The sequence below is a fragment of the Crocuta crocuta genome, unplaced genomic scaffold, assembly GCF_008692635.1.
Source record: "Crocuta crocuta isolate KB4526 unplaced genomic scaffold, BGI_CrCroc_1.0 scaffold274, whole genome shotgun sequence".
Lineage (NCBI taxonomy): Eukaryota > Metazoa > Chordata > Mammalia > Carnivora > Hyaenidae > Crocuta > Crocuta crocuta.
The window spans coordinates 3789691-3801228 of NW_027530222.1; the positions used below are offsets into that span (position 1 = coordinate 3789691).

At 53.3% G+C, this 11538-nt stretch overlaps 1 protein-coding gene across 1 annotated transcript; it reads left to right on the forward strand.

Annotated features, from left to right (window-relative positions):
• Nucleotides 1-887: 887 nt before the first annotated feature.
• On the forward strand, nucleotides 888-1564 carry UBL4B (ubiquitin like 4B). The gene has a single exon (XM_077765620.1). It carries the CDS (start codon nucleotides 989-991, stop codon nucleotides 1562-1564), a length of 576 nt encoding a protein of 191 aa, XP_077621746.1. The 5' UTR covers nucleotides 888-988.
• The last annotated feature ends 9974 nt before the right edge of the window (nucleotides 1565-11538 follow it).

Here is an 11538-nt window from a genome sequence, read left to right on the forward strand (position 1 = left end):
AGCCTTCTGGAGCCCCAGCAGGATTGAAGCCTCCCGGCTACTCACAAGGGCAACCGGCTCATTGCTTCAGCCTTGTCTTCCTTCGCTTCCCGGTCTCACCTCCTCAACTCCCTGTTGCATCCTGGGATCACCTCCCAACTACATATGTGCCCTCGAATCCCTGTCTCAGGGTCTTCTGGGAAACTCAATCCAAGGGAGCGTGTACAGTGCTTGACAGAAAGGAGGCACCTGATAAATGTTAGCCGGCTCACTAGGCTGAAGGGCTTCGTGAGGACAGAAAGTATCCATTGTGATAGCATCTCTCCTTAGGGACAGGTCCTGGCGTAGAAGGCACCCAACATCTGTGTTGAATGAATCAGTGAGGACATATTTCCTTTTGCCCTCTCTCCCGTTAAACCCTCCTGTGCCCTGCCTTTCCCACTCTCTGTTCTCCCCAACCTGCGTTTACTTCCTGGCCCCCCTTTTCTTTTTTTTTTTTTTTAAATGTTTTATTTATTTCTAGGAGAGAGAGAGAGACACAGCGTGAGCAGGGGAGGGTCAGAGAGAGAGGGAGTCACAGACTGAAACAGGCTCCAGGCTCTGAGCTGGCAGTCAGCACAGAGCCCGACGCGGGGCTCGAACCCACGAACCGTGAGATCATGACCTAAGCGAAAGTCGGACGCTTAACCGACTAAGCCACCCAGGCGCCCCTCCTGGCCCCCCTTTTCTCCTCTTCTTGCCTCCTTTCTCCCTTCATGGAGAAAGAAACAAAGGGAGAAATCTCTGTCTATCTTTGCCAAAGTCCCGCTCTCAAAATGAGCCCCCCTGCAGCATTGTGACATCACTGTGCGTTAGCCAATGGCTGCCATTTGGGCTGCCCCCCACCCCCCGCCTCCGGGGACCACCGCCCTCCGTTGATAGGGAGAAGTCACCTTCTCGGGCACCTCCAGCCCTTAACCCTCAGGACAGCTGCAGAGCATGGATCCCTCCTGATTCCATTGTTGGCCCGATGTTCCTCACAGTCAAGCTGCTTCCGGGCCGGAGATGCAGCGTAAAGGTGTCAGGGCAAGAGAGTGTGGCCACGCTGAAGAAGCTGGTGTCGGAGCGACTGCAGGTGCCCGAGGAGCAGCAGCACCTGCTCTTCCGAGGCCAGCTTCTGGCCGATGACAAGCGTCTCTCCGACTACTGCATCGGGCCCAATGCCTCCATCAATGTCATCATGCGGCCCTTGGCAAAGTCAGCTGCCAAGGAGGAGGAGGAGGCCCGCCAGTCCCAGCCCCTGTGGCACCATCTGGGCCTGGTCCTAGCCAAGCACTTTGAGCCCCAGGACACCAAAGCGGTGCTGCAGCTGCTGAGGCAGGAGCATCAGGAGCGCCTGCAGAGGATAAGCCTGGGCGACCTGGAGCGGCTGGCGCAGCGCCTCCTGGTGGAGGAGCCGATAGTGGAGCCCACAGGGGAGAAGGAGCCCAAGGCGGAGACCTCAGAGCCCCAAGACAAGAAGAAGGAAGAGGAGGAGGAGGAGGAGGAGGAGGAGGAGGAGGAGGAAGCAGAGAAGAAGGAGGAGGAGGGGAAGGCTGATCAGTAAACGGGCCCATCCTACTCATTTACGTGTTCAAATCCACCTGGTCTCATCCGTGTGTGTTCCCTGGTGACTCCCCTCTAGTTCCTGCTGAGGGAGATGCATCCACACCCCTTTCTCAAACTTCAGAGCAGCTGGACCCCTCTGTCCTCTCTTGGGTCTGTGGTTACCCCCCTGAGACACAGTATGATTCTTCCCCCATTACCATCCCTGGCAGGGTCCTGATCACCCCTGGGTGGCCTTAAGGGGATGGTCAAAGGCAGCTTCCCCCTCCTGGGCTGGACACCCCCAGGCAACCTTCCAGGCTGCAGCAAACCTCCTGCCCAGAGCCTCCATGGCTTTAGACTGACCTTCTTTCTCCTTTGGGGCAGAAAGAGATAATGCGAGTTCATTTTTGTCTGTCCCCAGGCCGTGGCGCCTGCCTTCAAGGTGTCCGAGAGCCAAGATTTGAGGAACATCGGGCAACGGCACCCAGCCTGCTGTGTGAGGTTGAGCCTCACTTGTGTTTCCACTGCTCAAGGGGCAGGGCTAGCAGAGGCAGGGGTGAGGGGAGCACCTATTGGGTGTCCGGCCTGTATTCTTAGGGAAGCACACAGACCAAGAGGAGCAGGGGACAGAGGCTAGGGCAGAAAAGGTGCTTGTCACAGTCACTCACTGTGGGCAGTATGACAGACCCCTGCCTCACCCCCCGCTCCAAGTCTCATCCATCGGTGGGTGTCCCTGAGCCCCCCTTGCTCCCCAGGAACAAGAATGGTACCAGTTGGCATCCTTGCACTCACAGAGCATGTGGCCTGGACGGAGAGACAGGGCAGAAAAGTGACAAGTAAAGCAGCACCATGAAAACAGAGTACAGCCCGTGAGACTGAATACCCAGGTGAAGCTGCCACCTCGCAGGGCCCTGGGCTCAGCTTGGAGGGCCCAGCCTCGAGGGCTGCAGGAAAGCCAGGCTTCTTCCTCCCTTCTGATGTGAGAGAGTGGTGCTTGCCAAGGGCCGAGGAGCCCCCGCCCTGGGTGTGAGGGGGCACGGAGCTCCCTGAGAGCCTGTCCTCCCCAGTCCCTGGGGAGCTGTTACTGTGGTTCTGTCCTGTGCTGGAGGTGGAGGGAAGAGCACGAAGGACAATGTCCTAAAAGGAACACGCAGGGCCCAGTTCCCTGGAAACCTGTCCTTGGCCTAGGGGCCCTGTGACAGATTCCAGTCCTAGCTCAGCCATGACCTCACTGTGTGACTTTGGTTAACTTATATTCCCTGTCTTGTGCAAGGTTTTGCACCTGTCACATGAGGATTGTTAAACAATGCGGGTCTGAACGCATCCACTTCTAGGTGGATATTTTTCGATAAATACAACGTGTTACTGTAACTGTATTTTCCTTGGGATTTTCTTTTTCTAAATTATTTATTTATTTTTAAAATATTTGTTTAATGTGTGTTTATTTTTGAGAGAGAGAGAATGAGTGGGGGAGGGACAGGAAGCGAGGGAGACAGAGGATCCAAAGCAGACTCTGTGCTGACAGCTGCAAGCACACTGTGGGGCTTGAACTCATGAACCGTGAGATCATGACCTGAGCCCAAGTCAGATGCTCAACCGCCTGAGCCACCCAGGTGTCCCTCTCTTATGATTTTCTTTTCTTTTTTTTTTAATTTTTTATGTTTATTTTTGAGAGAGAGAGAGAGAGAGACAGAACACAAGTTGGGGGAGGGGCAGAGAGAGAGAGGGAGACACAGAATCTAAAGCAGGCTCCAGGCTCTGAGCTGTCAGCATAGAGCCCCATGTGGGGCTCGAACTCACAAACCATGAGAGCATGACCTGAGCTGAGGTCGGATGCTTAACCGACTGAGCCCAGGCACCCCTATGATTTTCTTAATAACAATTTCTTTCCTCTTGCTTACTTCATTGTAAGAATATGGCATATAATACACACTACACACAAAATATGTATTAATGGACTGCTTATGTATCGGTAAGGCTTCCAGTCAACAGTAGCCTATTACTAGATAAGTTTGGGGAGAGTTAAAAGTTATGCGTGGACTTTTGACTGGGTGGGGCGGGGAGGGTCGGTGCCCCTAAACCCTGTGTTGTTTGAAGGTCAACTGCCTTATGAAGCCAGACACTGTGTCGGCCCCTTCTGTGAGCGCAGGAGAGAGACAAGAATTCCCCATCTCAAATGAGAGCAGGAGGAAGTATGTGATTTAATCAGGGTTTTCACATTGTATTGACCTTTTCATCAGCCTGTTATTACCAGTCGGGCAATACCAATAGTATCTACTTTGCACACAGATGTTTGTGAGGGTTAGTTATGAAGACAGTGCAATCCAGGGTGACGTCTTCTAGCAGAGGGGCCCGTGGCAGGGCGGGGAGGGACCCCGGAAAGCAGGTCTCTGGCTCTGTGAGCCTGCTTAGTGATAGAGCGACCCTCATTCAGCCAATGCCCAGCCCCTCCACCAGTGCCCCAGCCTCTGCCCCCAGCAGCCAAGAGGAGAGGGAAGTCAGGCCTCGGAGGGAGAGAGCTTGTCAGGTGTGAGCTCTCCCCAGGGCCCTGAGGGCTTGGCCTGGGGCGGCTGCCGCCAGCACCCACGGGCTGGGGTGCGAAGGCACCAGCCTGCTCCTCGCTCCCTCGCCGGCCCTGCTCCTGCTCCCAGGAGAGGCCTTCTGGAGGTTCGGTGCGCGTGTTTGTGCTGGGGCTGTGCCATTTGCCAAGGGGGACAAGCCTATTATCTTTACATTAGGGGAACTAATAGCCCATTTCCCAAGAAATCTGTGGGCGATAAAAATAAGTGAGCCGTTTTATTCCTCTTGCTGAGAGAAGCTGGCATGAAGGACGGGGAAGCCTTTGTTTTCTCTCTAGTTAGTGGGAGTGTCAGGGCCGGTGAGAGCAGCCAGCCACCTCCAATGCTTCTGTCCCCAGCGCTGCAGGGGGGGTGACTCCCATCCCCAAGGAGCGGAAGGAAAGGTGCTCTGCTCTTCGTGCAGTGGATGCCTCCTGCTGCCGACGCTGCCCTTCCCAAGGCCCCCCGCCCCCCTCCCACAGGAGCTGAGCACAGGAGAGGGTGTGCATGCACTAGCACTTGGCACTTCGTGAGAATGTGCTTGTGCTTCCGTCGCTGACCTCTCCCTGGGACGTTGTACTCAATACCAAGATCCTCGCTGTGTGCCCCAGCAGGAGAATTTACAGGCATCAGGGAGCGGCAGGTGGTGCATTAGGAGGCTGGGGCCAGAAACTCCAGAAATAGGTGAGAACCCTATTCTGTACGGAGGACTCTAGCTTCTGGGCTGCCTGTCTTGGAGGTCCTTCTCTGTGCCCAGTTTCACCTTATTTCAAGTTTAAACCTGTACCAGCGAACCCACTGAAGGCTCCCTGTTCCCTTCTCGGCTTTCGCCAGTTGAAGGATGGTGGGAATGGGAAAGGTGCTCTTTCTAAACTGCAGCCTTAGGCATATAGCTCTCGCTTAATTTCCCACAGCACCTCTCTCCCACCGGAAAGACACATAGGTCCCCCCGCACACACCCCAAGTACTAACTTTGCTCAAGTAGGAAGCATCTCAGGACAGCCAGCTTTGTGTCTCTATCCACAGAAGGATCTGGCTTCTCCTGGTTCCTTCATTCATCACCTCCGGGCCAACGCCCCCTGGTTCCTGGCAAAATGGTCTTTCCGATGGAAACAGGCACAGCTTCCTCGTTCGTGTGTTATTTGATCATCCCTTTGTTCTTACATCAAGAAACACTGGTGTGGTTCTACTGTGTGCCAGGCTTTGTGTTAGGGACTTAGGCTGGCAGATGAGCTCTGTCTTTCTGACGAGGCAGAAAGGAGCTGCACGGTACAGCAGAGGGGATTCAGAGAAGCCCCCATGTCCCGCCACAGCCCCTGTTGAGTTCTGATGTGCGGGTTGCTCTCAGAACATGGCCGTTGCCCCTAGTCCTAAATGATGGGGCAGGGAATGGTCTTTCCAGATAGAAGCTCTTGTAGATGTTGGAGAAGCCAGGGACTTAACAGTGTTCCAGGGGCTACAGAGACCCTGGCTGCCTGGTTTTAGTAAAAGCAAGTCACAGGTCCTGCCCACAGTCTTGAGGAAGAGATCTCACACAGGCACCGACACCAACAGAAGGAGATCATGGGGGCCATCTTGCAGCCTGTCTACCACAGTACATGTTGTGTATATAGTTTTGTATATATGAATGACATCATTGACGGGAAGTCAACTAAAGGGTTAGGTTCAACCCTAAGCTGTGGGGGCACAGGTGAGTGGTCACTCCAGGTGAGCCTCAGGGAGGCTTCAAGGGGGAGGTAGCATTTGAGCCAGTGAAGGATGGGAAAGGAGGGCAGTCGAAGGACACCTGAGGGTTCACATTTCGCACCTGGGGAACTGTCGCTTGGCTCAGCACGCCCAGCTTCTGACCTTGCTGGGTGCCTCATGACAACCCCAGCCACACGGACACACCCAAGATGCACACCCATCCTGTAAACACAAAGACACCCCCTAAACCCGAAACCCATAGAGTAGGGTGTATGGACGGTGGCAGAGCCAGGTTTGTAGAGTAAGCTGGAGGAGGTGTGCCGCTCGCAGGGTTAGGCTCCACAAATTGCCTTTTGAGGCTCAGGCTGCCGGAGCCCAGCTGGCCCGGCCCAGCCAGGAAGCCCGGCGGGAAGATCCCACAAAGCACATTCAAGGACAGAAAGGAGGACTTTGCAGAGCCAAACCCAGGAGCTACTGGGGCTGCAGGAAGAGGTGGCATGGACCAACTTTTTGTGGGTCCAGGTGATGTCCCATGTAGTCAGGACACACACGAAGCTGGACACGTGGGTGCCCACGTGCGTTTACTGGGTAGCCACTGGGCTTTGCAGGGGTACCTGCACGTGCACGTCAGCCCACGTACGTCAGAGAACAGAGACCCTCTTCTCTGTGTGAACCCTCCGAGGTGGCATGCTTGCCCTTCAGCTCCCTGCCCCAGCCCGGACCGCTCTCCCCGTGCTCTGAGCCTGGCTTGAGTGGCTGCCAGCCTGTGGCCAGGGGATGGCCAGAGGCCAGGCTGCCCTGGGGGAGGCTCCTGCTTCAGGGCCAGCTGCTGCTCGAGGAAGTAGACCAGCTGCGAAGCCTGGGCGTTGGGGTCCTCTGGAGCAGGTGGTGTTCCCGCCGGCTGATTCGCCCCACCTGTCCTCTCTTGGGTCACCTTTCTCCTCTCCGTGTCCTTTCTGGGTTTCTTCCTACACTTACCCTCCACCCTTTCCCTCCCGTTCTCTCTGACCACATGTGGGGCTGAGTTGACGGCATCGTGTGGACATCTGGATACTTCCCTTTAGTGCTCTTTCTCTCTGCTCTTTGTCTCTCTGTGCTCATCCACTGCCTGCCTTCCCTTTCTTCCCATTCTGCTCAGTCATCCCTAGTTGTCCTACCGAATGCCACCACCAGCTCTTCTCCTTGTCTTTCAGGTGTCTTCTTTCTCCTGCATTTACTCAGACTCACCCAGTGCACAGGCACAGACAGGGACCCGGAAGCTACTACTTTTGAGTAGGTCCGGACCCTGCACCCCACCTGCCCACGTATGCAACACTGACTCATAGGTGCATCTAGCCAGCCCCGTGCTCAAGTGCAACAAGAAATAGCCTCAGTGCACACACGCGCTTGTTTGCTGACGTAGACCCCTAAGCAGACACACACCCAGATAAAGGGCACAGATGTCTGCACACATGGCATTGGGACAAACAGCCTTACTTGCAGAGGGACAAACTGCCGGGGAGGAGGGACTGCTTAGGTAGGCACACGTGCAGCGCCGGCCACAGCAGCTAGATGCTTCTCTAAGTCACAGTGGCCAGCAGTTTGGGTGCTGGGTCCCTGCACATGCCTGGCCCCGCCCAGGCTAGCCCAGCGGGAAGCGGGCACCCTCATTCTCCTGGGTCATTCCCTGCAGTCCTTCCTGGCTCCTCCCTGGGGGGCTACTTGGCTCCAATGGGCTCCAGCACTGTCAGTCCCCCTCTGGAAGGAACTGTACCCCAGGAGCCAGCAGGAAGCCCAAGCCCCCAGGATGACTCCTACTTACTTGCCCTCCTCTTCCTCTGACACCATTTCCCATCATGGTGATTTAAGGGCTCCCTGGCAGCCTTTAGCAGCTCCCTCTCTCCTTGGACAAGGGTGATAAATCTGAGGTAACTACTGTCGGCCCGCTGGCCGTAAACCCGTCACGGCCCACAGCAGCGGGGCCAGGCCTGCCCGCTGAGGCCCGGCTGAGTCGGCCTTGACAGCCAGCCGCGCTTGGAGAGAGACCCCAGGGCACCCGCGCCTGGGATGTTAGTTATGAGCTCAGACCCTAGGATCAAAGCCGCTGTCCATCAGAGAGGGCAGAGGAGGGGCGCCTGGAGCTCGCCACCCGTTCCTCCGCTCACCCAGACACCCTCAGGCCACTGCTGCTACTTAAACTTGGACGACCGTGCATTGGAGAAAGACTCCCTGCTCTCAGGGGCCCTCAGGCCCCTTCTGCAATTTCCCCCGCCAATACCAAGTGCACCACCTTCCACTCACGGGGGCTTTGGTGACAGAGCTGGGGCGAAGACAGGGCTATAGCCTGAGTGGCTGCCTTTCCTGACCCCCTATCCTCCCCCCATCTCCAAAACAGCCTGGCAGATGGAGAAAAGCAGGGGGCACTCAGACTCCAGGACTTTGATGAAGCTGCCCCGTTGGGGACATCACTGGGCAGAGACGAGGGGAGGATGCACACTGATCTTAAGCAAAGTGAGGAGCCTCTCTAGACTGTATCTTTCTGGGCTGCCGTATTTCCTGCAGCCATCTTAGCCCTAGGGCCCCCTCATCTCTGCTGTGACCGTGGCAGCCTGCGAGGAGAGGGAGGCAGGACGGGAGACACTAGAAGACCTGGAATCTGAAGACTCAGGACTGAGTCTTGAGACGCTCCCTAACGGTGAGAGTTTGGGTTGGTTGCTTGGTCTCCCCCTCCGTGGGCTCATCTGTTCAATAGGGATAAGATTGCCACCCCNAAACTTTAAAATACTGTGCAGACTTAGGCTTATTCTTATGTTACCCCCCCACCCCCACTGCTGCAGTCAACAGAACGTTCTCTGGCTAGTTTGCACATAACGGGATTTATTGCAGGGAAAGGGATGGCTCAGTTCACTGGATGGTTCTGAAGCAAATCTCATAAAACGTTTCAGAAGTATTTCAGTGTGCTTCTAGAAAATGTTACTTCATGGGGTGCCTAAGTGGCTCAGTCGGTTAAGTGTCTGACTTCAGCTCAGGCCATGATCTCGCAGTTCGTGAGTTCAAATCCCGCATCGGGCTCTGTGCTGACAGCTTAGAGCCTGGAGCCTGCATTGGATTCTGACTCCCTCTCTCTTTGCCTCTCCCCTGCTCTCTCCCCCCGACTCTCAAAAATAAAATAAACCTTAAAAATTTTAAAAAAAAGAAAAGGTGACTTTGAAAAACATAAGCACATTACTGTTATCCCACTTTTAAAATATGTGTAACATTAATTTCTTAATACAATCAAATATCCAGTCAAGTTTCAAATTTCCCCATTGTCTTGCGTCCCCCTTTTTTTTAAAAAAAGTTTGCTCAAATCAAGACCCACATAGCTCTTGCCTTTGCAATTAGTTGATACATCTTAACTTTCTTTTAATCTATGGATTTCTCTTCCTCATTGTCTTTTTTCCCTCCTTTCTCACAGACCAAAGTAGGTTTTAACTTTGCAACAAGCGAAAGGTTCACTTCAGCAGCCACTCAGCTGCCAAAGCCTTGCCTCCTGCGGGCACCTTCCTGGGTAGGCCTCAGCCAATGGCAGGAGCTGTTTGGGGGCAGTGTGCCTCCCACCACCAAAGTCCCCACCTCTGAGGCTAACCAGCGGTCCGTTGTCGGGAAATGCAACTCGTTCAGAAAACGAGTCCCAGGTTCTCATTTCCTTGAGGTTTTCTTGCTTGGAATCGCTTCTGCTACCCATCTGGAACAACAGACCCCACTCTGGCTGATGTAGGCAGAAAGGAATTTACTAGAGGATAGGAGGTAGCTTAGAGAACCTTGGAGAGATCCAAGACATTGCCAAGCCAGGAGGAACACAGCCCTCCTCTGCCCACTGCCCAGGGAGGAGGCTAGAAATCTGCCGCAGCTCACTCACTAGACTTCTTTTTTTTCTTTCCTTTTCTTCCTTTGTGTACAGGTGACACCCAATGGTACATTAGTTTCAGGTGTTCAACTTAGCGATTTGACAATCTCTTCGTGGTTTATAGATTCTGCTTTGTTCACCGAGAGTGTAGCTACCATCTGTCCTATTATGTCGGTATTACAATACCATTGACTGTATCCCTTATGTTGTTTCTTTTACTCTGTGATTATCCCTTCCATCACTGGAAGCCTGTATCTCTGTCTCCCCTTCACCCCTTTTGCGCACTCCCTACCCCCTTGCCTCTGACAACCATTAGTTTGTTCCCTGTATTGAGGGGTCTGATTCTGCTTTTTGTTTTATTTGTTCATTTCTTTGTTTTAGATTCCATTTATGAGTGGAATCACACAGTATTTGTCTCTCTCAGTCTGATAGAGAGAGCATCATACCCTCTAGCTCCATCCATATCGTCTCAAATGACACAAGCTCATCTTGGATCATGGCTGCGTGATATTCCATTATGTACATACCACATTTTCCTTAGCCATTCATCTATTGATGGACATTCCATCTGCCTCCATATTTTGACTCTTGTAAATTACACTGCACAAAACATAAGGGATGCATGTATCTTTTTGAATTCGTGTTTTCCTTTTCACTCAGGGAACTTAATCTCCCTTAGCCCAGTTGCTGCCTCTCATTTCTTTCTACCTCGACTCCCCCTCCCGATGTCATACAGGGATTTTTCCTGGTGGAACTCAGTCACATGTGGGCCCTAGCTGCAAAGGAGTCTGGGAAAACAAATTTTCTCTGTCTCTCTGTCTCTCTCTCTCTCTCTCTCTCTCTCTGTCTTTGTGTGCAGGATAGCTTCTTGCTTGGCCCCCTAGCTTCCAGCACAAACAAGGTTGAAGTTATTAAACCCCGACATTGGCGAGGCAGATGCTCTGGCCCTTAATACAAACATCCACAGAGTTTACAGTTTACAAAGAGCTTTCACATCCTTTTCCCTCTTTTGGTCATCTCAATAAATGTGAAGGTTTGAGATTACTTGGAAGGTTTTGTATTTTGGGAGATCGAAACTCCCCTGGACCACGGGGCTGGTATATAGCAGAGCCAGGTATCCAAATCCTTTCCTCCTCTCCCCTACTCCCCTCCCCACCTCCCAGCTTTCCTGCCAGGGAAGGATAATTTATTGCAACTTTAGTTTGTGACTTGATCTTATTTGTGTAGCTAACTGTCCTTCCTCCATCCCAAGACCACAGACAGTCCCTTGTGCAAGCTTGCCTGATGCCAGATTTTGGTGGGAGACGGCCCAGAGAGCAGTGGTTGTAACTAGCACAGAGCCTGGAATCCGAATTGATACTTCAGCCCTGTTTCCTCATCTGAAAGAGTGGCCAAAGCAATAGCATCTACCTTAGAGGCCTATTAACAGGATTAAATGAATTAACACTAGTGAAGTGCATAGAATGTAGTATGTGCTCAATAAGTCTGATCATTGTTCGATATGATCACTGGTCATAGTTGGGGGAGGGGGAGGGCCCAAAGCATCGGTTGTCAGACACCTGGAAGCTCACTGTCACCTTTTCCTGGCTTTTCTTTTGTAAAATTTTAGGCTCACTGAGGGGATTACGCTGGACTGTCTTTGTAGTGTAGGAGGCAATGGAAGAAAATCTGGAGGCAAGCAAGTGGAAGGGAAGGGTAGGGTGGTCCCAATGCTTCCCTGTGGTGCTCTAGGGAGTGGCAGGGCCTGAGGTTGAGGGTTGCTGGGTGCCCTGAGAAGATTGACTCCACAGCAGAGACCTTTGCCCCAAATTGGCCCAGAAAGAGAGGACCCGCCAGCATTGATGAGATATGGTCAGTGAGCATATCCGTGCTGACAGGGTG

What these genes read in the sequence shown, in the direction of transcription:
- UBL4B (XM_077765620.1), top strand. Translation starts at nt 989, where the DNA reads ATGTTCCTCACAGTCAAGCTGCTTCCGGGCCGGAGATGCAGCGTAAAG.